Here is a 25,358-nt window from a genome sequence, read left to right as displayed (position 1 = left end):
TTCCTGGACTCATCCAAGCGCAACCGGAATTGGCAACATTAATTTCAAAATAAAGATAATAGTTCGAAAACAATGTTTCTATTACTAATCAGTGTTGTTTATGTGTGTTAATTGATGATTTGTATTTAAAAAACAATGTGTAAAATAAAGGTATACAATATTTTGAAAAGTAAACATTCGAATTCACTCGAAGATGAGCTTTAATTGTCTAACAACTGACCGGAAGTAGTGTACATTTTATATCGCTTGTCTGACACCGGTTGAAAGCAAGTCATCTAGCCAGCCAGAGGCATGAGTTTGAGGTGAGTACCACCTAGTATCGCCGTGGTAATAAGTCACAATTTCTCTGCCATTTAAGCTTTACCAAACACTTTTAAAATGACTTTCAGCTTCGTTACGTTGAACACCGTGGTTGTCTTGGGAGGGGGAGTTCCCCCCTCCCCAAATTGCGAGTGGACCGGCGTTGACAGTTTACTGGCACACGAACACACTCACTCACTCACGCGTGCATTTTGCGTGAGTTCGCTTTTGTTTCTCGGCTTATTATTAACAAAAGTCCTTGCAAATATTTTCCCACTCGGAACGTTCTTGCGGTTTGCTGCAAGTGGATTTAAAAATCAAAATAAAAAATATATATATACATATATCGAAGGGTGGGGGTAAAGTCACGCGTCTATTAAGCTAGCGAGGTCCCCTCCCCCTGATTGCAATGACATTATAATGTTATTGCTGTGTGTTCGCATCAATTTATTGAGTAGAAAAATCGTGATGGAGTTTTGTGTAATTAAAGGAGGTAAGCAGTTCATGTCAAGGGCAAAAAGGATGTGTGAGCTCATATATTTATTGTGCAATCATGTGTAAACTAAAAGTTCCCTGCAATATTTCATTGCATCATTCCATTAGTTGATGACTTGTGTCAGTCAGGACTTAGTCATTTTTATGTAAAATTTGTTTCTTTTAGAGAAGCAAGAACCACAAGGCAGGAAGGTGTGGCATGCAATCTAAGGAAGCACTAATGTCAACACAGTGACCCTGTACTGGCTCCTTGTGGGGGTTAAGGAACCAAGATCCAAAGTGAATGGGGAAAATTCAGAACCTATGACCACTCCATGCACTCGAAATATTCAGAATTATCTGTTTTAAATGTTTAGACAGTAAACAAAACCCAAACTGCAATCCCAAAACACTTACATATCATTTTAAACATTTTTTTTTTTACATAGTGCTACTATGTCTTTTGAATTTGACACACTATGCGAAAAGCGTTGTTAGCAACTGTGCCAAATTGAAATTTTGAAATAGAAAAATGACTAGAGAAGCTTTTTGATCACAAAAAGCCAACCGGTTGTCTCCGCTCTCAATTGCTTTGGGCGTGTCCGGTAAATGTTTTGAAACCACGCCCCACTCAACCGTCAAACAAATGGAAAAATGGATGTTAGCTTGTATAGCATCTTTCTAATTTTTTAATTAAAATTCTAACTTTTGATTTCAACAATTTATTTTTAAGAATAAATAAACTAACATGAGAGTGACATTATTCAGCAGTTAGTGGTCCTTTAATCACAACCCCGAATGCATTTTAATAAAACATTTTTAATGTTGAACAATGAAATCAACAAAAAATGTTTCTTATAGAGTTAATATGTAACAACACAACTGTCACTGAAAATAATGTAAAATGTTCTGCTTGCAAGCAAAATTAACCTTTGTCCCTGAAAATGTGAACAAAGTCCTGCATATACTGTATATACTTTAGCGCTCCAGGAGCATGACAGGCAGGTTGCCCTGTTTTGATAAACACATTTTTTTTTTTAAAAAAAGGACCGCTCAGGTAACCAGGAAAGGTAATGTGACGATTTATCAATTGAATAGATTTTTTTTTGTGTTCAGATTTCCCTTTTAATGTGGTCATTATTTCAGTGTATATTTACACTTTGGTGATATTTTTGTTTGTCGCTATCCTGTGAACACTTGGGTCCATTTTTTTTTTTTAATTTAAAAAAATACATATATTTTTTTTTAAAATTAATGGAGTTTCCGTCACTCAATAAATGTTGTGAAACATTGTTTTGACGGACCAACAGGGTCGCCCGTAAATGGTTGCTGTTGCACAAGCCTCTTTTTACGCAGAGATCCCACTGATGCCTTACGATATTGTCCCACGTCAGATACTCCCCCCCGAGGGTTGAAAATGACTGACCTCTTGTTCCAAGTCAGTGTTGATTACAGATCAGCAACAAGGGGGGGGGGGTGATGGTTTTTGCGGCTCATTTAAAAGGGGACAACAGGACATAGTCGCATGACTATTATCCACATAGCAGGGTGAGGAAGGATGTGTCTTGCTGACTCATCTGTTCGCAAGTTGACTATCTGGAGAAGATGAAGTCAAAGAGGAATAAATCGATGTGACTTTTAACAACGGCATCATCACAAAACCTTTGATTTGTCCCCCCCCCCCGCCTGTCAAACGCGTTCCGTGTGAACGGATTTATCGCAACGTCCCCGCATTCCTGCTGGAAATGGCTTGATCATGCAGAAAACGAGACGGACGGAGCGAAGGTGGCGGTGGGGGGAGGGCGGGGGTGAAAAATTTCTGATAATGCAGACTTTCTGTTTGTTTTACCTCCCCCTCAGCCAAAAGGATTTGGCGTGTAAAGCCTTCAAGTAAATCAACTCGGATTTCGGCCTGTTGACATGTTGTATGGAGATTGCCGAGTAAATCATTGCGCGATATTGACTGCAATCCTTTTATCATGACACGTAGAGACCCTCAAGCGCTTGGCTACCTGAGGATTCTCTTACTTAATTTGACCGTGGGATGAGATTGGCGTCCTTTTGCTTACCGGGAGCCGGCCGGCTTGTGTTTTCTCACGAGCGTAAATGCAGATATTACAACTCGTCCTCAGTGACGGCGCTCTGTGAGAACTCGGGCTCCGTGCAACCTGATCAGCTTCCCATCCGAGTTTGGTGGCGGCCGCCGGAGCGCACAAAAGCTCTCATTGTTGACTCCGGGGGTTAAAAACAATTATCTAAGCAGATGGTAAATGTCTTAAACGTTTCAGAACCGCACAAGAAGAACCGTTCCAAGTGATTTGGATTCTTCTGATTCCGAATCGGAATTTGAGATCGTTGAACTTGTCTATGCAGCTAACGTGACGTTTGATCGCGACATATTTTCACCAAGATGTCTTTTGCTAGATGGGTCAAGAAAGTTTTTGTTGCACGCCAACGCACAAACACAGTTGCCTCATTCCTTTCAAACTGAAAAGTCTGATCTCAAAATGCGCTAACCGACCCGGTTCAGTACTCAGAATTTTCCGTTTCGCTTGTACAAAACAATACTCCCTCGTCTTAATCATGGGTATAAAAATGATTGAAAGTTTATTGCTTTTTCCTTTCCTGAACAATGGGTTAGCGTTTATATTGGATTTTATGTAAGCAGTCATATCTCGGTCGCCCCTCAAATCCCTTCCGCACCCCCGGACAGGTGCCGTCTTAACCCTGCCGTCAGTCTTCGGATGGTACAAAGAGGCACACGGCGATGCAGCTGTTAGCGGATCCCTTCCCGCGTCCGCCGTGCTGATGTGTCGGAGCGACCCGAACCCTCAGTCGTGTTTGCGCAGACGACCGCACTCGCGGAAAGTCTCAAGTCCCGCAGGGCTATTTCGGGCAAAAACACTCAGCGCTATCATCGCACACCAGCAGCACTAAATCCCTTCAGAGATTCGCGGGCCGGGCAGCTGTCGTGGTCGGCCATCGCGGACGAGGCCTTCGGGTGAGTTTTTGTCACTTCCTCACGGAAAATTTAACGTTAAACACGTGGATGGGCGACAAACCAGGAAAACTACGATACGAGTTAAAGCAAATTGGCATCAAGTGGAATTGCTGTGAATTTTATTCCTGGTTGTATGTTAAAAAAATGAAAATTTATGTCACACTCGAATCCCTCTGTAACGTGAGGAGACGATAAAACAGCGCCATCTTCTGGATGTGTACGCCATAGTGGCCGCTGTGTGCGAAAAGAAAGACAATGTTGCTCATCGGCGCTTCGTCCATGAGGTCACACACCTCTTCTCGTTGTTGACCACGTTTTGGCTATTTTCAGAAATCTGTCGGGCTGCGGGAAAGCCCCACGCGACATATTTAGCGGTCTGTACATATTTTTTCCCCCCCCCTCTGTCCCCGGAAGACATTCATGTGACTCCACGGTGAGCCGTCGTCCCCGCGGACAAACAATTCCATCTTGCTCACACAGAACCTCCTCCAGGCTTTTGGATATTCCGTCGGGCCCCGAGGCTCAAATAAGCTGATGTGGAATGCGCGGCTTGATTATTTGGCAAAGGGGTTGTAGCGACTTGTTTAGATCACAGGACCTTCTTTGTTCCACCAACACAATGAATCCAGTGGCTTTTGTGCCTTTTAGGTGGGATTCCTTGTGTAATGACTTTGTTGTTTTGGTGCTACGTGACAAAAACGGATGCTCGTGCTCATAAAGCAATACTCACAGGCATATTTTATTTATCCTCTGCAAAAGAATTTTTTATATGTACTGCTTCCTGAGCCGCTTACAGTAATTTTGAAACTCTTTTTTTTTTTTTGTGTCTGCTTGACAGCATTTTACTGCCCCCTGCTGACTAAGGCACAGGATGCCGTAACCGTTTCATTCTTCACATTCATTTTTATAAAATACAAAATGAGAGTGATATTTTCCTTATCACATTAATTGACATTAATATTTTCATTTTATTTGCGATGCTGGACTGCATTTATTTATTTTGAATTGAGAAAGATGAACAGAACAAATCCAATCTCAAGGCGGCACTATAATTATGTTAAAATCATATATATGTATTGTACATAAATGTTTTTTTTTTTTTATTGGATTTTATTTAAATAATAAGCTTAACATATTAATGAGCGGTAAATTTCAACAAAAAATAAACTTGTGACATTGTTTAACATCATCAAATTGTACATTTTGTAAAGTGGCTGAGTACATCAAACTGTACGCAGAAACTTTTGCGGTTTCAAGACACACTAAAGTTCCAGCAATTATTCATCGGAAGGACTGACTGACCACTTTTTAGTCAGAGGTGTGCATATGTGAGTGTGTGTGTGTGAGTCAGTGTTGAATAGGCCCTGCAGTCACATGGCTACTTGTCAGCAGGCTCCGGGAGGAAACTTAATCCCGCCGACCGAGGCGGCCGCTATCAGTGGACGCACGTCGTTCGGTCCGAGAGGTTGGCCGCTCGTTACGCATCTCAAAACTTTTGTCTTGTGTCTCCCTCTCTCTCTCTCTCTCTCTCTCTCTCTCTCTCTCTGTCTCTCTCTCTCTCTCTCTCTCTCTCTCTCTCTCTCTCTCTCTCGTATATTTGCCGTCCTTCTGCACTCTGCCCAGAAGCGCCTCTTCCTCCACCTGCCTGCCGAGCTCCCAGTTGCACTCCTACCATGTCTGCGGTGGCTTCTCTGCAGTAATCAAAGCAAGGTACGGATCTTCACCGATGGATCTTTGTTGATTGGCAGATGTCCCTTGCGCCCGTTGAAATGTGTCTATTGTAACTGTGTGTGTTTTTTCGGAATGACATCAATCTCGTGTTTTTAAAATACTGTCTGAGCGTCTACCAAAATCATAATGGAAATAAGAGAGAACATTTACATAAAAAAAAAAAATAGGCAGCTTGTTGTATTATCTCATTATTTCACTTTGACTATTCACTCCTTCGTGTTGCGACCATAACAAAAAAGTGTCAAAATGTTTAACAATCCTTCAAAAATTTGATCTATGTCTATAAAGGCAAAATGGATTATTTGCTTTCGTCTTGCATCCTACTGACTGTTCACATTTTTATTTACATCACACTGTAAGGAATGTATGTTTAAAAAAAAAAAAAAGTTCTTCATCACGATATGATTAGCGTTTGTTTTGGGGCTTTTCAATAACAGTTGCAGGCCGTCTATCCTTGTCGGCGTTCCTCTTTCGCCCACTTTTCGACATCATCTTTGTCGTCGCTTTGATAAAACATTAAGGCCACAATTTGTCTGCGCTCCAGGATAGGGGCTATCATGACAAGTATGTGCTGTATCTGGGATAAAACGTTGCTTATCACCAAAAGACCCATGCTGGTGGCCGCAGAAGGTGCCAGGAAAAGCCTACTAGAACAGCTGAACTTTAGGAGCTAATCAGAAGCTCGTTAAAAGGTTCTAGGTTGCGTTATTGGTCTGGGTTTTGAAAAATGTGGCGTTTGAACAGGGGTGTGTAGACTTTTTATACCCGCAGTGTACATGCCTGAGTGTGGCAGCAGCATCTGCTCTATTTCTCGTGTATCGCTTGCCCCGCCCCTCATGGAGTGCCTATGGAAGGCGAGAGTGGGCACAACCATCAGCGGCAGGAATTTATTTGGTGTATTTTTACGCCACAAGAGAGATCAGTCGCGCATCAATCATAATTCACAACAACGAGATGCGGTACGCTTTCTATTCTTAGTCATTGACGGTATGTTGTTGTCGGCCTTCAAGCGTGATTGCAGGGCCGTACCGAATTTGACACGCGACAGAGAAGAGTGTTTTTTAACAACTCTGTCAAATTTGAATGATGAAATCATTTGGACAAAAAAAAAAATAGAAGCTTTAAAATTGTGATAAATGAAGCCGTCGTCTCCGTTCACGAATGTGGGCGTGTCCACTGTATGTGTTAAACCACGCCCGCTGAGAAATGAGAATTATGATTTTTTTTTTTTAATTTTAGTTTTAGTTTTCGATAACTGTAATAAGCTTGATAAAGTGAGGGAGGGGCGGCTTACGCCAGATGCTGGAGTCCATCACCGGACTCCATTTTAGTCCCGCGCCAAAAATGAGCAAATCACAAAACAGGAAAACTAGTTTTTTTAATTTAATAGTAAAAAATTGTGGCGCGTTAGCTTAGCGGCTAGACTTTTTAAAAGACAATTATTTCAACTCTTTCTAACGGCTGTTGACATCCTGTTTTTGCTCGCCCCCCCCCCCACGCCCAGATTTGACCCAGTGACCGAAGTGCGACGTGCAAGACTTTCAGGGTGACTCTGTTAAGAGGTCATGAACCTCGACTGGGATTTTTTTTCCCTTGTTCCTCGCTTCCTCTTGCAAACTCAGCATTCATCCATCTCTTTTTCGGCAGAGTCAGCTGTTGCATAAGGCGCCGCTAGTTCCTTTTTAGTCCACGCAAAACACAATCAAGGTCCAGGTGTTCATCCGTAATGAGACGATTATTGGTGCCCCCGCGGTGTTCTGATGTTTTTTTTTCTCCCAGGTTGGTGGGCTGCTGGTTCCCATAGTCCGGGCTCCAGATCCCACCGTTCTGTAACTTTATCCCTGTGCCTCTACCACACTGGCCGGGGTGTTCGTTTACTGGGAAAATAAATCGTGGATAGAGGGGCGAAAGACTCCGTTTATTACAATTAGTACAAGCGGGGTTTAAAACCTGACCTGCAGTCAAGACTTTTCTTGCTTGTGCAAGACATTCGGAAGTGACTTTTTGTTTTGTTTTTTATTTATTTTAATCGGGTTTAACAAAAGGCATGCTTTGTGTTTTGTACTTATGGACCACATTTTTTCCCCCTCAATTTACAAGTGGCAATACTTTTTCCCCCCTTTAACATGCGAGCAATCATTTTAAGCAGAGGATTTTTAAGCACAAAAGGTGCAGCATCACATGTAGACAGACAATCCAATACTCAGGCATATATTCTTTATCCTCTGCGGAAAACAACTGCTGCTTTGCGAGTCAGTTGTGAAACTCTTCTTGTGTGTTTGTACTGTACTGCCCCCCCCGATGGCCACACCAGCACACTCGCAGAACTTGCAGTCAACTTGTCAATCAAGGCTCCACTCTATTAATTATCTTATTTTATCGCAAGCATCACAAACCAAACTCTTCAAATCAAGATACACAAAGCAAACCGTGTTTTTGGGGTGTACAGTTTCAGCCCTAGTTGAAATTTCTGTGAACAAGGTCACTGATATGTAAAAAGGCCTTCGGAAGGCGAGTGGAGGTTAGCCGTAAAGCATGCGACGCCGCTTATCAAAAGGGTCTCCCTGCACAGTAGTGCGTGCCGTTATCAGTCTCTTATCAGGCTTTTGGTTAATGACCTTGAATGGCGGGAAAGTCATCCCAGGAGGCTGGAAATGAGAGTCTGAAACAAATCTGAGAGCGTGTTCACTGTCTAAGAAAGACAGACCACTGAAAATGTATTCAGTATTTTGTTACTCACAATTTCTATTTTAAAGTAGTGAAAGTTATGTTATCCTTTAGGATATCATCATCACCATCACTCTCCTGTCTATTTAAAAAAAAAAAAAAAAAAAAGGGTAGGAGAAAATAAAAAAGCTATGCGGGCCGGATTAAAACGCTTAACGGGCCGCATGTAGCCCCCGGGCCGTAGTTTGATCTATTTGGTGCCTACTTCCTGGTTCACACAGTTTGACGGGTGGTGACAGTATTTATGATTGGAAGCGACGGACTTTCACAATGATGCCGCTGACAAAGTGACAATAAATTCCTGAGTCCAGATCATCCCTAAAATGTCGTAAGAAATGCGGCGGTTGTTGCCAACATTGAAATGATCGCACAGGCGTGATCGTGTGGACTTGTTGCCATTTTACTTCACAACATGAAACGCTACTTAAACCTCATGAAGATTTTTGCTGACGGTCTTCCTTTTTTTTTTTTTTTTTTGCAGCGCGATTGAAAATGCCGATGCTCTTATTGCACGGCTGCGGACTGACTGTAATTATGCACAATTATAGGGGACAAAAGGTCAGCGGGCAAGTTACACATTATACACTTGGAATGGAGTTTTCATCGCTGACATTTTGTTGGCTCTGAAAATGTCTCTTGCCCGTTCCTATGACTTTTTACCAAAAAGCTTATTTTCATCGCAGGCTCGGTTATAGCGGTGCAACCGCATACTGTAAATAAATGTATAATTGCTGACGTTGGAACTGTCATCGTCAGGTGTTTTTTTTTCCGCATTTTTCAGAGGATGGCCCTTTCCTGAATCTTTGTCTGTGCCTCCAGGTTATGCTGCCCAAAAGTTGCCTGAGTCCCAGCGAGAAAGAGAAAGGCTAACCACGCCGCAACGCATCCCCTGCAGTTTTCCACTGAGCGTGTCCGCCGAGCAGAGCCATGAGCAACCACAAGCAGGTCACGGATAGCGTAAGTGGGAACGGAAAGCGTACTTTTCACAACTCTGAATGCATGGTAGGAAAAAAAAAAAAAGAAAACGTGTTAAACTCGCAGCTTTGACTGCCAAAAAGCTCCACAACTAAATCCTCTGCGATGTGGACTCTCGAGCTTTCTGAAAGTCTTCAGATCGGGAGTTGCGTTCCAGCAGCTTGCACGGGATCCAAACCCGGAATCGCTGCTGGTCCTCGGCCAAAGCAAGCAGCATTCCTCTGCCGCATGGAGAGGTCCTCCACATGGCTGATTAAGATCCCTCAGCCGAACACGTAGCCCAAATTTTTAAAGGGGACCTTTCTTCCCATGTGTATTCCAAGAATGGTAATTTATGATCACGGCATCCCGGGAATCTTAATGTTCGCATTTCTGTCTGACCTTTTACCCAGTTTCCTTCGCACCAAACTCATCTTTTTTTTTTTTTTTTTTCCTGGCTCAAGGTTATTATATACATGAGGAGACAGGAAATAGTTTATTGCATTTGTGCTCCAGTGAGTCAACGGCTGTTTCGCGGGCAGTCGTCGCGACAACTTATTGTATGATTTACTTGCAGGTCAGGAAACTAAACGAAGGATTCTTGCAATAATTAATTGCCTATAAGAATGGTTTAAATGCCAACTATACCCCAAAACATTTTAAAATAATTTCACTCATTTTACAACATAACTGTTCAAAATTTACCTTACAGATGAATACTGTGTGTACATTTTCATCAGGATAGTTCAGGCTTTCATTTCTTTCATTGGAAGCAGAAGGATTTAAAAAAGAAAAAAATGACTCCACTTAATCCCGCTTCCTGATTTAAATACTTCCTCAAATATTTACAATGCCGGATAGGTCACTACAGTGTTGTTTCCTTTGCTATGAGCCTACTGTTAAAAAAAAAAAAAAATTAAAAAAAAAAGAGAAATACGGTAAACGTGCCATAAATGCAGCTGATATCGATACGTCATCCTGACTACGTCTGCGCTGCTGTGTGTCACACTTACTAGCAGGAAGTGTGGTGGTCAAGAAGCTCACTAAAGAAAAAAAAAAAAAGTTTGTTTGCATTGTGGCATTTCCCGCGTCCCCATTGGCTGCTCTCTCGGTTCCAGCCGAGTTAATTATTACATCCCGTCAACTGCTGCCTCGGGTGAGTTCTGATGAACTGTCTTTTGGAAATTTAGGGTTGAGGCTTGAGTCATGTCGTCCTCCTTCCCTGAAGAGCTGCCGCCGTGGTCATGTGACCAGGGCTAACTGGAATGAGAAGCGCGGTGAGGCTGGATAGAGAATATCTTCCCTTGAATGATTTTTTTTTTCATTTGGAGCGCTTTAAAGTAGTGGCAGTACGCTTTGGGAATCGCCTCCATGGACTATCTGTACTCATTCAAGGTGAGTTTGGCAATTGGGCCGTATTTCCCACAGGCCAAAGGGAAACAGAATTCCAGAGATTGTCGTAGCCTCACAAAGCTGCCCACGACCGCGGCGGTGTGATAGTTTAGTCCCTCGTGTTCCTTTTTTTACAAAGAGGTCAGGGTTGAACAAATAAGAGCCAGGAGGGATTCATGTTTCCCGTGCAGACGAATTCCCTTTTAGGCATTTCTCTCAAGGAACACTGCAGTTTATTCGCTTTTTACTGCAGAATTTGATTTAGCACGTGAAATTGTGGCGTAGGTCCAAAACAGAAATGACATCCATCCGACTTATCCGAGATGCTGATTATTAATTGCCACGGTATGTGCAGATCGCCGCCGATGTGTTTTGCAAGTCAAACTTGGCTGTACGTCTTTAGTTGTGTCCGTCCAATCAGAGGACAGAAAAATGGTGATGTCATCGAGGCACAGCTCTCTGAGGATGAATTTGAAATCTCACTGGTTAAAGAAACGGATATCGTTTAATCGACCAGCAGTGATGGATCGGAAGGCTCTGGGCAGATCAGGTTGTCATGGCAACACAGAGACTGAAATGTGATTGGACGACATTTACAGGTATCTCTGGTTTCCAAAATTGAATGTCACGGACATACTTGGCGAGTTCCTCTCCCGCACCTATCCCTTGAAAATATATATTCGATGTTTAAATATACATCGGTGGCCTCAAGCGCTTGGATTCCATTTGACGGATGCAAACGTCCATGGCACTGAACGAGTTAATATTGCAAGCAATATTCAGAGCTACAAGTTAGACATGATGATTGCAAAACCCTCCTCCTCCTCCGCCCTCTTCAAGTGCTGACTGAGTTGGTTTTGCGCCAACTCCTAATCTCCTCCACGGGCTTTACATCCCGTGGCGACCTGCAATGTCAGTGTCGGCCTCAGGTGCTTTTCAAACATATGGGCCGCGTCTTTGCATGTGATTATTGAGACGGGAGAGTCGATACATCACCCCCCTCCGTGTTTTTGTTTGCCCTTGGGCTCCCCGTGGCTTGTTTTGGCACTTGGCGAGCGCTGGAAAATTGTCTCACCTCTACGAGAATCCCTCGCACGTTTCTCCCAGCTCCGGGGATTGGCTGTGAAAACGCAGTGTGAAAATAAACCGCTGGAGAAGATCTTGTGTTGTTTTTATTATATTTCATGCAGAGAATTTTGAAGAGGAAGGAGGGATGAGCCAGATACTCGTATTAAATTTCTGCTTTTAGAAAAACGAACTATAACGATATTATCCCAAACTATTTTTGCTTTATGTTGTGTCCCCATCTGGGCTTAGCTTAATTTCTCCTGATACTAACAACCTTGGGGGGGAAAAATAAGAGTATGCTCTTGGTAGAATTTGGGACACGCCGTTACAGGGCCAAAATATTCAATAAAAGAAACTGCAATAAATATGCCGTTCGATGTTAGATTTCGGCCAAATGGTTAAATACTGAATGTTGAACTCTCATCTCACCAGTGTGTGGCATGTAAAAAAACACACAATGGCCCCGGGAATCATGGCTGATATTTTCCCATAAAACCTTTTCACACGTTCTTCGTAAATGCTGTCCATTTAGGAATGTCTGTTGCACGCCTGAGTGTCGCCCTGCTCAAATTTGCGCGCTCTCGAAAACAATTCAGAGCGTAAATGCAGGAAGGAGGCCTTGTGATTCAGTCATGTGACTTTGCAGCGCTTCCTGCAGCACGGGAGGAAAAGTAATACACAGTTGACATCACATGACCCTCGGCGTCCCGCAGCGGCGGAAAAACGAGCCGTTGGCACGGCGATGTGGGGAAAACGAGAACGGAACCCAACACATGGTCATTGTGTACAGTCGAAGGCTTGTCATGTGACGCTTCAACGCCGGGGAAGCTCGCCTGCACCGCAGCTCGCTCTGGTGTCCGTTGAATGAACTTACTGTACTCCGTTTTTACATCAAAAGCGTCACGTATTGGTGCACTAAAAAGGGTCTCACAATCTTGTGTTTTTGGCCAGAAAATGCAAACAATACCGTTTGGCATTGGGTTAAATTAACCCAAGTCGCGGGTTGGTCCTATTTATTTATTTATTTATTTATTTATTTATTTATTTTACTGGGAAGTTCTAAGAGGCATTAACATGATTTTTTTCATTATTATTATTTTTAAATATTTATTTTTAAAGTGCAGAAAATCCTTGACAAATGACTTTTTTTATTGTCTTCACCAAACTTGTATATTAATATTCTTGGTTAAAAGAACGATTTAAAAATAGTGAGTGGAACAACCATAACATGAACTTCTTTAGTGTTTTTTTTTTTTTTTTGTCTTGTGCAACATGCAATTTCTTTTTTTCGATATATTACTGTCACACCTGTTAAGAAATCTTCTACACTTTTTTTCAAAGAAGAATTGCAATCATATTTAATTAACACGAAATACTTGCTGAATCAAATGAATGATTGCATGTAAATAATAAAACATGCACGCTAGTTTCATTTAAGTTGCCCACAAGTATCAAAGTGAGTCTGGAAAATTGTGTTTTGTTCGGCCTTTCAGCCTGAGGCGTCGTCTTCGCACAGGCCGCCGCAACCGGACGAGGACGACGATGGCGACCTGAACAAGGCGTTGGGGGTCCAACGCTTCCAGCACATCCTCAGGCCGTCAACTTCCGTGCCCGACGAGCAGCACCACAACTACCACGAAGAAGACATTGAATGTGAGCACCCCTCTCGCTTTCTTTTAGGGACTTCCAATTTTATAGATTACATTTCTCGATTTATACCTAAGATTTTAGTTTTAGGTTCAAACCCAATATCCATAACTTCTGCTTTCTCTCCATCCCCCTGAACCCAAACGGCGCCCCGCAGACCACCGCCACTCGTCCCATCACATCCACCGCCCTCTGTCCAAGTTGCCGCAGGACGGGCGGCGCAAGAAGAGCAGCAAGAAGCGGCGCAAGGACAAAGACAAGGAACCCAAGAGCGGCGGCGCCCCCATCGAGGAGGGTGAGGAGGAGGAGGAGGAGGAGGAGGAAGGACAGGAGACCGCCGCCGCCGCCGCCGCCTCTTCCGAGCCAGTGGGGGTCAAAGATGTGGAGGTAACGATACAGAAATGGAGGGCTGCCATTGTGTGTCCTTTGCATAATTTCCTTTATTAATATTTTAGTAGAGTTTAAATTATTTAGCAGTGGCTCTCAGGTGGAGTCGCTGTGATAAAGATGGAACAAACATGATCTATTTTTTTATTCTATTTTTACTTCTTTTAATATTATCGGTTTATTCTATCTTATTTTATCAACTCATAAATACTGTAGATGTTAGTTTAAATTGGTTCCAGATTGCACAATAATGAAGAAAAATAAATAAATGGACCATTGGTTTGGACCACTGCATTAGATAACATTGATCAGTGGGTAAAATTATTTTTTTTATGTATATATAAATCATCGGAAAAAAAAAAAGAATAGAAAAAAAAAAAGCCAAAATTCATCATCCTGGAAAATATTAGTATTACATCAGGACCAATCAAAAATTGTTGATGTAAGAATTAGGTTGGACATCTGCAAAGTATTGAGGACCAATTAACGTCATTTAAAAATATGCCGTGATGTTTTGCTTGCGTTCTCCAGTTCTTCTTGTCCGATGACGACCACGTGGGCGTCCCCGCCCGAGACCTGGACGTGGTCACGCACTCCGCCGCGGGAGCCCATCGTGACGACGGCACGTCCACCGAGTGAGTGCGGCCTTTTCCTTGTTTTTAATCGCGCGCGTCTTGTTTTTTGGGGCGCACTGTACGTTGCCATGTCTCCGGCATCCAGTGGTCCCGCTGTGCGCGTTGACGCCATGCACCTTAGTAATCCCGTATATCAGCTGTCGCTATAGACGACGCAGCACACCTCCGCAGAGGCCCGGCTCCACCTATGACATTTAACGAGCGCCGCATCACTCTATTGAGTCTGTGGCCGGGAAAAAGAAGAAAGTACACACGGCTCGCCGGAACTTTTTGATGAAATTGAACCGATAGAAGATACCGTAGCGTTGACTTGTTGGACGGTGAGTTCAGGCTTTGTTTGATTTTATGTATTTAATTGAAGGTTTTGCTTCATTCACGCCATAGTTTTGTAACTAACATAGCTCCTTTTTCAAATATCAAAAAATGTCTAAGAGCCCAGACGAAATCTTGACTTGAGGTTTTGACATGGCAGACCGGCAAAAAAAGAAAAAGATTAATACATAATGTTCTCAAACTGTGCAAAAAAAATAAAAAAAAGAAATACCAACATTTTGTCTTCTTCCAGCAAACCTGAGTCACCGGACATCTCCGGCCCACCGCATTCGGACCACCCGCCGCTTGCCCGTGTGTCCTCGACAGGCCGCAGCTACGACCTGCAGGATCGCCGGCGAACCGGCAACATGACGGGCGCCGAGCAGGCCAAGTACCGGCGCATCCCCACCGACGAGATCGAGGCCCAGACGCTCGTCTCCGCCGACTTGGACGGCATCAAGAGTGAGTGCGGAATGTCTGTGATTATTTGACGGTACAGTGCCATGCAGCCCCCTCCCCTTCCCCTTGTTATGAAATGAGCCCCTCCCGCTGTCAGCTGAGGCCTCTGGATGGCAGCCCGATTCCGCGCGGTGGTTAATTGCCCAAGCCGGGCTCACACGGGGTTCACCGCCCTGATTAATTAGCGGAAGAAAGTCGGAAAAAGCCACTCCGGTCTGGCGGTGGGGATGTGCGGTCATTATGGGGCTTAGTGACACAAGCCTCCCTGTGGGTTCATCCACTTCCCCGCCCACCTCCTTGAAGTAACAAAGTACAAATACTTTCTTACCATATTTAAATCGATTCTTCTGGTATCTGCTCTTGGAGTATTTATTTTCTGATGACTGAAAATCAATATCTGTATTTGAGGCGTACTTCCCAGCATGCGTGCAACGTAATTGGCTTTCTCAGTCTCCTCCTGTTCTCTTTGCCCGATGTTTTCAGCACTCGTCGTCGTCCTTTCGTGATGACGATACTTGTCAGAAGTGTATCTTATTCACCGCCGCTGAGGCAAGGATTAGTGACTTGAAGGAACGGCTCCCCGCCATTAAAGAGCAAAGTTTAACCGCGCGAGTGAGCCTGCTGCAGGTCCTTGCTGTTGTGAGCTTCGCGCCACCTACTGGTCTGGATGTGCAATTACACTTCATTGTAGTACGGTGGGGGAAAAAACATGTTCCGCAGGGTCTCACGAGCCCCCCTCAGCATCGCACCGTGCCCCCCAGGGGGCCCCGCTCCACTATTTGAGAAATTTATGTTGTGTATAATATTCCATTTTTACTTTTGTACTCAATTATATTTCAGATTTTGAGCATTTTTACATTCAGGCACTCTAGTTGAATCAGTGCTTCTACTTCTTTTTTTAAAATTGTTTTTACATTTCTACTTAAGTACAGAGTATCAGTACTTTTGCCACATCTTCCGTAAATCATCCTGGGAAAGCGTCTCTGTGCCTGGCTGCTGGTCAACAATAGGAATTATTAGATCGCCAGTACTCCCCTTTTGTTCCACTCCAAGCAAATCAACGCTACTGTGCGCTGATCTGCTCTGATGGCTTCAGGCGGGGGGGGGGGGTCAGGCGCCGGTCAAGAAATGACCACTTTTCGCCAATTGGTCAAAACGCTTGTCGTGTACTCACCTGTGTGAGTGGCGAAGGCCCGCCTTCTCCCTTCAAGAGCCGCTTCGCCCGCCTGCCCCGGCCTGGCGGCTGGCGTGATGGATCTGCCTCACTTTGGAGCCTCTCGGTTCTAAAACTCCTCGTTAACGCGATCGTAGGTCCGTTTTAGATGAGTCGGTCAATGCAGGACAAAATTAGAAGCATCACGGTTTGTTACATAGGACCGACCAACCCTGACAAAGGTAAGACCTTTGGGATTCTTTGTGTTGCCACTTAAATGACGTGATTCTTAAAATGTGGGCTCCCTCTAGTGGTACGTGGAATCAGAATGTTCAAAACGTCCAGTATGGCACATTGCGTCTAACTTTTTATGTCGAATGCTTTTGCATTTAATTTTAAGCCAAACGTCTGCTTTGTCCCACCAGGCCATCGCTTCGAAGATGTCCCCGGCGTGCGCAGGCACCTGGTCCGAAAGAGCACCAAAGGTCAAGTGGTGCACACGGGAAAGGACCACAAGGAATCCGCCAGTCGCAGCCGCAAGCATGATCGCACCCCGCACGAGGTTTGAATGCTCATCCACCTTCAAGTATTCACATTTCACAAAATAATATTTGACATGAACGGATGAATTATCATCCTATCCGTTTTAATGACAAACGTTGCTTTGGTTCACGACTCGTCTCAGAAGCGATTCAGTCCGCGAACTGAAGTCCACCGTCTAAAAGTGCTTTGACGTTTCCCAAGATTCTTAAAATGAACTAATCGACACTTCCCGCGATCATCTCCAGGGTGGAATTTGTGGATGGGTGGGTGGCTGATGAATGATGAATGAATGACTTCTTTCCTTCCACACCAGCGAACAAGGGCTTAGGCAACCGGACACCGGCCGCTCTTGCCGTTATGATTTATTAACGCGCACGCACCCACGCAAATTCTCATCCGCGGCCAGCCCGTCAGCTCGATGCCTCGTGTGGGCCTTTCAGTCCTCTCTCCTGTTCCGTCTCGCTCCCCGCCCCCTCAGTCGACGCCGGTGGTTCTGTACCGCTCCTTCTCTCGGCCCAAAGGCGTCCTGCTGGACGTGGGCGCCAGCGAGGTGGCCGCCACGTGCAAGAAGGTGAGCCCGGCAAGGTGTGAGCGTGATTTCACACACATGCGCCGACGGCGCTGCTTATCGGGCTCGCGAGCATGGAGTGCCACTTAACTGTTGGATCGCTTGGAGGAAAGTTGCTTTGTTTGTTTGTCAGCACGATGTGTGAAGTGCTTTGAAGGACTCACGGGGAAAACAAGCATTTACATTATTTGTCAGTTGTGCTGTGATATTCGTATCATTTATTTACAGATTTTCCCGCAAATGTGATCATTAAAATGTATTAATTTCATAAAACAAGGCCTTTGAGCACACCGTCTCCTGATTGGCATAATTTTTTTTGCATGGTCACTTGTTGCTAGGCAAAATTAAAAGAGCTCAATAATAACCATTGACAACAAAAGAGATCAATACATCAAGTTTAAATTTGATTAAATTAAAATTTATTTTTATTTATTTATTTTTTGAATTGGTCTTACGTGCATATGGCAGATGATTGAAAAAGAACTCACCAAAAGCATGGACACAGTTTTTTTTGCACATACTTAATTCACAAGCACGTTAGTTTTTCCACAGCAATGACCGCATAGCCCGTCCCGCCCCCTCCTCAGGTGTTCGTAGAGCTGAACGAGCTGACCATGGACAAGAACCAGGAAATGCAGTGGAAGGAGACGGCCCGCTGGATCAAGTTTGAGGAGGACGTGGAGGAGGAGACGGACCGCTGGGGCAAGCCGCACGTGGCCTCGTTGTCTTTTCGCAGTCTGCTGGAACTCCGCAAGACCATCGCGCATGGTAAGGCCTTGAAACAAAGTGAAAGTAAACCTCAATCTAAATATACAGTTCAATATTTTTGTTCTGTTTATCACGCAGAGGTGGAGTTTACTGTAAAACTGGCGCGTTACAATAAATGTGAACAAAAAAGCCAAATTGTGAAATGTTGCTAGCTTAATGCTAACATATAATGTGAAACTCCATAGATGTGCTAATACGAAATAGCAACCTTCAAACCACTGCTCCTCAAAACACACGTTGAGCACCGATGCGTTCAACAAGACTCAGCCATGTTCTCTCATTTCTCCGCATTTGTGTTTGCACAGGTGCCGTGCTGCTGGATCTGGACCAGAAGACCCTCCCCGGCATTGCCCACCAGGTGGTGGAGAAGATGATCATTTCCGACCAGATCAAAGCCGAGGACCGTGCCAACGTCCTGAGGGCCCTGCTGCTCAAGCACAGGTGAGCACCAATCGCATCACCCCCACCTCCTGCCGAGCTCATTTCCTCTCCCGCGAATTCCTCGAAGATTACATTTTTGTCCGAGAGTCTGTAACAAGCCCCCCGTCGCCCCGCCTGTTCCCGCATCCCCTCGGGATGTTTGTCCACTTGTAATTCTTTTGCCAAACCGTCTTCTCCCCAGCCATCCGAGCGACGACAAGGAGCACAGCAGCCCCTTCCCCAGGAACATCTCGGCCGCCAGTCTGGGCAGCCTCATGACCCATCACCACGCCGCCAACCACGCCCACACGCCCGAGCCCTCCGTCACCGACCCGCTGATGAGCAGCGCTCACGCGACGGGCGACTGCGACACGCGCATCGACGTGGAGAAGAACGACGTGCAGGTACTTTGGGTGCTCAGACAGTGACAGGGATCAAGCTTTGTCTTGAATAAATCATAAGTGTCTCCACGGGGGATAAAGAATATATGCCTGTGAGTCTTTGTGTTCTAAATGTTGGCCCGGTCGGAACCACTTCTCCAAAATCTCCCGCCTCTCCAACAGAAAGAACCCACCATGGTGCCGGGCATGCATCGCTCCAAGTCGAAGCATGAACTCAAGCTCCTCGAGAAGATTCCCGAAAACGCAGAGGCAACTGTTGTCCTCGTGGGTGAGTCATCTTCCCCAAAGCAACGTTGGCCGTTGATCGTTTTACGGGATGTTGAGCGTTTGCCGTTTTTCCGCCGCGTTACAGGCAGCGTGGACTTCCTGGAGCAGCCCACCATGGCGTTCGTGCGGCTACAAGAAGCCGTGGAGCTGGAGTCGGTGCTGGAGGTTCCCGTGCCCGTCCGCTTCCTGTTCGTCCTGCTGGGGCCCGCCACCACCAGCATGGACTACCACCAGATAGGACGATCCATCTCCACGCTCATGTCCGACAAGGTGCGTGCGTGCAGACGACGTTGTTCATCATGCGTGCATTGTGGTAATATGCAAAATATTTTATGGAAAAATATGTAGAAGTGTGAGCATTTTTTTTTTTTTAAAACATAATTTTACAATAATAATGGTGTTTTTTTTAAAGAATAAAGTACATTTTCCAACAATAAATTAAATTACTAAAGTCGAAATGTTATCAAAAAAACATTCCAAATATTTGGGGGAAAGATATAAGAATCAAGTCCAAATATTAAGAAAAAATAAAATTATGAGAATGAAGTCAAAATGTTTCAAGGAAACCAGGATTTGTTTTAATCGAAAATGAGACTCAAAAAATAATTTTACAGTAAATTGTAAATACAAAAAGAGAATAAAAGTAAAAAAAAAATTTCCACTTTTGTCGAGCCGAGCCATTTTGTTGCTGTTTGACTAGCTCAAGTTTCCGTTTTTAAACGTGCATCCAGCAATTCCACGAGGCGGCCTACCTGGCGGACGACCGTCAGGACCTCCTGAACGCCATCAACAGCTTTCTGGACTGCAGCATCGTGCTGCCGCCGTCAGAGATGGGCGGCGACGAGCTGCTGCGCTCGGTGGCGCGATTCCAGCGGGAGATGATGCGCAAGCGCGAGGAGGGAAAGCTGCTGGCCGACGAGCCCAAGAGCCTGGAAGAAAAAGGTAGACCTTGAAAATTGAGAGCCGTCGACAACTTCAAGCAACTTCCATGCCTGTCCCCCCCCCCGCTCCTCACAGAAGCCCTCATCACGCCTTTCAAGAAGTCCGACGACCCCTTGGAGCGCACCGGCCGGCCCTTTGGCGGCCTGGTCCGTGACGTGAAGCGGCGCTACCCGAAGTACGTCAGCGACTTCAAGGACGCCCTCAACAGCCAGTGCATGGCCGCCGTCATCTTCATCTACTTCGCCGCCCTCTCGCCGGCCATCACGTTCGGAGGCCTGCTGAGTGAGCGCCACCACTAAGCCGCCCCCCCCAAGCAGCATCAATCTGAGATGTTAACGTTTTTTTGGGCGTGTGTGTGTTCACAGGCGAGAAGACGGAGGGTTTGATCGGCGTGTCGGAGCTCATCGTGTCCACCGCCGTGCAGGGCGTCATCTTCTGTTTGTTGGGAGCGCAGCCTCTGCTGGTGGTGGGCTTCTCTGGACCTCTTTTGGTGTTTGAAGAAGCCTTTTACTCTGTGAGTCCTGAATCCTAACCCAATGAGCCAAACTCATTAAACACAACCCTCAACCCCATGAGCCAAAAAAAAAAACAACAAAAAAATTAATTAATTAAATTAATTAAAATGAATTATATTGAACACTTATAAAAATGTACATTAATTTATTTAATTATTTTTTATAATTAATGTACATTTTTCTAAATATATATTTTTTCCCCACTTAATTCAATGAGCATTGTGCTGCTCCTTCTAGTCTTTATGACTTTGCCACCAGGGGGCAGTATAATAAATGCATACAGATGTACATGTAGACGGTCACCCCTCAGTGATATTAGCTGTTCTTTGCCGAGGACAAAGAATATATGCTATGGAGTACTTTTATATTATTTGTCTACTTTCAATGGTGCGAAAGGGTCAACAAGGCATTCGCCGTAAGGGGGAGCCTTGTAGCCGTCCATTTGAAACTTGTGTGCACTTAAATTGGTAACCTCCCATTTGTGGTCCCAGTTCTGCAAGTCCAGCGACATGGACTACCTGACGGGCCGCGTCTGGATCGGCGTGTGGCTGGTGGTCATCGTGCTCGTCACGGTGGCCTTCGAGGGCAGCTTCCTGGTGCGCTTCGTCTCGCGCTTCACGCAGGAGATCTTCTCCTTCCTCATCTCGCTCATCTTCATCTGCGAGACCTTCATGAAGCTCGGCAGGGTAAATGGCAAGCACCAAAAAAAAAAAAAAATCTTTGGCTTACTGACATGTTGGCGTCCTTGATGCTAAAGCGAGTGGACTTAATCGCTCTTGGACTACGTTCAGAACTCAGGGCTGATATGAGTGTGTTTTTCTAACAAGTGGAGCTCAAATCTCCACTGACGGATTGGACTTGAATGTTTATTGGATCAAGGGAGAGAGAGAGCGAGAGAGAGAGATTTAGATTTATTAATATCAGTTTTATTTATGTGTGTGTGTGTGTGTATTTATGTATTTTTATCTATAAAATCTTCTCGCCACTGTTCAGATTTTCAAGCAGCACCCTCTGAAGCGGTGTCCCCTCAACCCGCTCCTCCCTTTGAACGACACGTTGAGCCACAACGCCTCCGTGGAAGACGTCACGGCGGCCCCGCTCAACGTCAGCAATGTCACCGACGTTCCCGAGGTGACCAAAATCGCCGGCCCGATGGACGAACCCAACACGGCACTGCTGTCGCTTGTTCTCATGGCCGGAACGTTCTTCATCGCCTTCTACTTGCGCAAGTTCAAGAACAGCGCCTTCTTCCCCGGAAGGGTAAGAAAGAAAAAGACGTTCTTTGATGCACAAATTATAAAGTATTTTAATTTTTTTATTTTATTTATTTTTTTAAGTAGCTCCTCGAACTTCTCCTCATTGTCCCTGTGTTGTGTCCTCAGCTACGCAGGATTATCGGCGATTTCGGGGTGCCCATCGCCATCCTCATCATGGTGCTCGTGGACAACAGTTTAGACGACACGTACACACAAGTAAGACAATTAATCCCACGCGGAGTCACTTTCGAAGAAACCAATCACCCCTTTTTTTGGTTTGCCCGTAGAAACTCAACGTTCCAAGCGGTTTCTCCGTGACCAAGCCCGACAAGCGCGGCTGGATCATCAGCCCGCTGGGTAGCGACGGCGAGTTCCCCGTCTGGATGATGTTCGCCTGCTGCCTGCCCGCTCTGCTCGTCTTCATCCTCATCTTCATGGAGACTCAGATCACCACGTGAGTGGACGATAAACCTCCGCCATGTACACCACGTGAACTCGAAATATTTATTTTGAAGCAATATTTGAGCGTCCTGCGGTCCTCTCGACAGGCTGATCGTGAGCAAAAAGGAGCGCATGCTGGTGAAGGGCTCCGGCTTCCATCTGGACCTCCTCCTTATCGTGGCGCTGGGCGGGGCCTCGGCGCTGTTCGGCCTGCCGTGGATGGCGGCCGCCACCGTGCGCTCGGTCACGCATGTCAACGCCCTCACCGTCATGAGCAAGGCCGTTGCCCCGGGCGACAAGCCCCGCATCCGGGAGGTCAAGGAGCAGCGCGTCACGGGGCTCTTGGTGTCCGTCATGGTCGGTGGGTGTCGTCTCCGCGCAGATCCGACTCGGGCAAGCCGGACGGGCCGGTTCCAGGCTGGGTCCCGCTCCGTCTGTAAGGTGTTTCTAAACGGCGATTCGGTTCCGTCTTCCCGCAGGCATGTCCATCGTCATCGGAGACCTCCTGCGTAAGATCCCCTTGGCCGTGTTGTTCGGGATCTTCCTCTACATGGGCGTGATGTCGCTCAATGGCATACAGCTGAGCGAGCGCATGATGCTGTTGCTCATGCCGCCCAAGTACCACCCCGACCACAGTTACGTCCGCAAGGTGGGAACCACTTTCTATATTAATGGAATGAGCTTCCCAAGGCAGGAAAAATTCCTTTTTCAACAGTCCATTTTCTCTGCATTTTTTTTTTAAACCTTGAAGCTGTTTCCTAAACCAAACTTAGGAAATGGATATTTGAATAAATCAAACTTGTCGTCTGTTCCGACAGGTTCGAACGCTGCGCATGCATCTGTTCACGTGCATCCAGATGGTGTGCCTGGCCGTGCTGTGGGCCGTCATGTCCACGCAGGCGTCGCTGGCCTTCCCCTTTGTGCTCATCCTCACCGTGCCCGTCAAAATGTTCCTGCTGCCGCGCATCTTTACCTCCCGCGAGATGCTCTGCGTACGTAGCACCAACACAGAAGTTTGAGTATTTTTCTTTTTTTTTTAGATCTATTTTTTACTTTAAAAAAGCTCAATTGTGTTTGCAGCTCGACGCAGACGACGCCGAGCCGACGTTCGACGAGCGCGAGTGTCACGACGAATACTCTGAGATGCACATGCCGGTGTGAACCGCGATCCCCACCTCGGACCCTCGTAGCGCCACCTGCTGGGAAGCCCCCCTCGGCACACCGAGCAACGTCCTCACCTGCTGCCTGCGTGTCGTGTCAACAACAAGAATTTCTAGTACCCTTTTTTTTTTTTTTTTTAGACTGTATTTCAGGGGATTCCAAAATCGTGACATATTTACACTCGATCGACACGCAACATGATTCAGTTTTTTTTTGTTAAGCCCTGAAAGGTTTGTTCTGATTCACATTGAATATGTGACGAACGTAGGGGAAAGTTTCCACTGTGTTCGCACGCTGACTTACTGCTGCCTCATCAACAAGTGCCTTATATGAAGGAACTACTCAAGTGAGGACATCTGGATGCCTCGTCTTTCACTTTACTCGACGCTCGTAGCACTTTTTGTTTTTTAAATGAAGACACCAAATCGGAAATGACTGTAATGCTGTGTGATTGTTTTTAATCGTCAAATCTCCTAACATATTTTGTCGTAGTGGCTGACAACCTGGAAGTGATTTCTTGCCATTTTTGTGTTTTACGAAGCAGCAGTTGAAAGACGGTCCCTTGACTTTTCGTAGACGTGACCAGAAATGGTTATTTTTGCTCTGTATTTTTTTTTCTCAAAATGTACTAAAATACATTGCCTATGACATACACTGTACATTTCAAATTATCGATAAGGAACGCAAAATACACTGGTTTACCATGTCAATGTAGCTTAAAAAGCTAACAGGCTACTATTAGCACAATATATTGTAGCCCCCTAGTTAGCCTGTCAAGCTAATTAATGCGCTACTACCTAGCGTAAGCTATTAGCTTAGACTAGCTAGCTTGAAAAGCTAACTAGCAAGCTACTACCAAGTATATGTAAGCTAATGTTATCATAGCTCAGCTATCTTGACAAGGTAATTCACGAGGTACTACTTTAAAGCTATCTTAGACAACCTAGCATGGCAAGCCTACGAACAAGCGACTTCTTAGGCTATTTATTATCATTGATTGCTTGCTAGTAAGCTTGTCAAGCTCGCTCGTTTGTCCATTATAGCTTGCTAGTTAGTTTATCAAGCTAGCTAATCTAACGGTTAGCTAATGTAGTAAAACTAACCACCAGAGGGAGACAAAAACAAACACTCGCTTTGTTTTAATGACGCTACACTACATACATCAATTCCGTATTTTTGTCCCTAATTATATACTTTTTTTGGTTATTCAAGCACAGAGTGGAATTATTAGGAATATTAAAAGTTTAGGGCACTTGTTGTCACATGTTTTTTTTGTGAATATTTAGTAGTGCCAAACAGTCCATCCAACATTCCGCCTTTTGTCTTGAAATGGTCGTCGTGCCGATCGAAGATAATGTTAATTAAACGTGAGGGAAAGGCTAATTAAGTTTTTTTCTTTGTGTGTGTGTGTGCAAAAAGTGAAAAAGTAATTGTGTTCTGTTACTCCAATTTGTGGTGACGTCACATCCAAAAAAGTGCCTGTGGGACCATGAAGTGGTGAAATTAAAAGAGACGAATCTAAATATTTGTCTCATTTAATTAATAATTAAACAACTGTTGCGCATTACAAGCTTAACCGCTTGTTCTTATTCGTGGTAAATAAAATACACACACGTTTCGTTTTAATGTTTGCTTGTGACTGATGTGAAGGTGTTCTGTGTATGTGTCCATGGTGAGAATAAGATAAGATGTCCTTTATTAGTCCCACAATGGGGAAATTTGAGTGGAACACAGAGGCCACTATTGAAGCTCTCTTGTACATTTGACGCTTCAAATATTGATGACAAATAAAAGTTATTTTCTATCTATTCCCCGTGTCACTTTTGCTCCATTTAT

General features: G+C 45.0%; 1 protein-coding gene across 2 annotated transcripts; it reads left to right on the top strand.

Moving 5' to 3' along the window:
* Positions 1-268: 268 nt before the first annotated feature.
* slc4a2b (solute carrier family 4 member 2b) lies at positions 269-25,330 on the top strand. 2 transcript variants are annotated; one of them, XM_088282754.1, is made up of 26 exons: positions 269-302; positions 3,488-3,775; positions 5,399-5,485; positions 9,053-9,190; positions 13,141-13,300; positions 13,452-13,681; positions 14,213-14,316; positions 14,882-15,090; positions 16,666-16,802; positions 17,262-17,354; positions 17,939-18,119; positions 18,425-18,560; positions 18,742-18,943; positions 19,103-19,208; positions 19,293-19,477; positions 19,939-20,149; positions 20,225-20,431; positions 20,515-20,663; positions 21,156-21,350; positions 21,658-21,924; positions 22,047-22,136; positions 22,208-22,374; positions 22,469-22,722; positions 22,841-23,010; positions 23,180-23,353; positions 23,442-25,330. In XM_088282754.1, exons 4-26 carry the CDS (start codon positions 9,161-9,163, stop codon positions 23,520-23,522), a joined length of 3,738 nt encoding a protein of 1,245 aa, XP_088138880.1. In that variant the 5' UTR covers positions 269-302; positions 3,488-3,775; positions 5,399-5,485; positions 9,053-9,160; the 3' UTR covers positions 23,523-25,330. The 2 variants fall into 2 exon arrangements, with proteins under 2 accessions (XP_088138880.1, XP_088138879.1); XM_088282753.1 differs by lacking the exons at positions 269-302; positions 3,488-3,775; positions 17,262-17,354 and having other exon boundaries at positions 5,235-5,485.
* Positions 25,331-25,358: the final 28 nt, after the last annotated feature.

Source organism: Idiotropiscis lumnitzeri, chromosome 19 (assembly GCF_059441095.1).
Source record: "Idiotropiscis lumnitzeri isolate Australia: NSW breed Sydney's pygmy pipehorse chromosome 19, RoL_Ilum_1.0, whole genome shotgun sequence".
In the NCBI taxonomy this organism is placed as follows: Eukaryota; Metazoa; Chordata; class Actinopteri; order Syngnathiformes; family Syngnathidae; genus Idiotropiscis; species Idiotropiscis lumnitzeri.
Note: the sequence above shows the minus strand (reverse complement) of the source record. Positions and strands in the feature narration are given on the sequence as shown.

Excerpts from the sequence above, each read along its gene's own strand:
- slc4a2b (XM_088282754.1), top strand. The coding sequence starts at position 9,161 with ATGAGCAACCACAAGCAGGTCACGGATAGC. Across the intron at positions 18,944-19,102 it reads TGGAGAAGAACGACGTGCAG|AAAGAACCCACCATGGTGCC; the intron begins GTACTTTGGGTG and ends CCTCTCCAACAG. Across the intron at positions 23,354-23,441 it reads CCTCCCGCGAGATGCTCTGC|CTCGACGCAGACGACGCCGA; the intron begins GTACGTAGCACC and ends TTGTGTTTGCAG.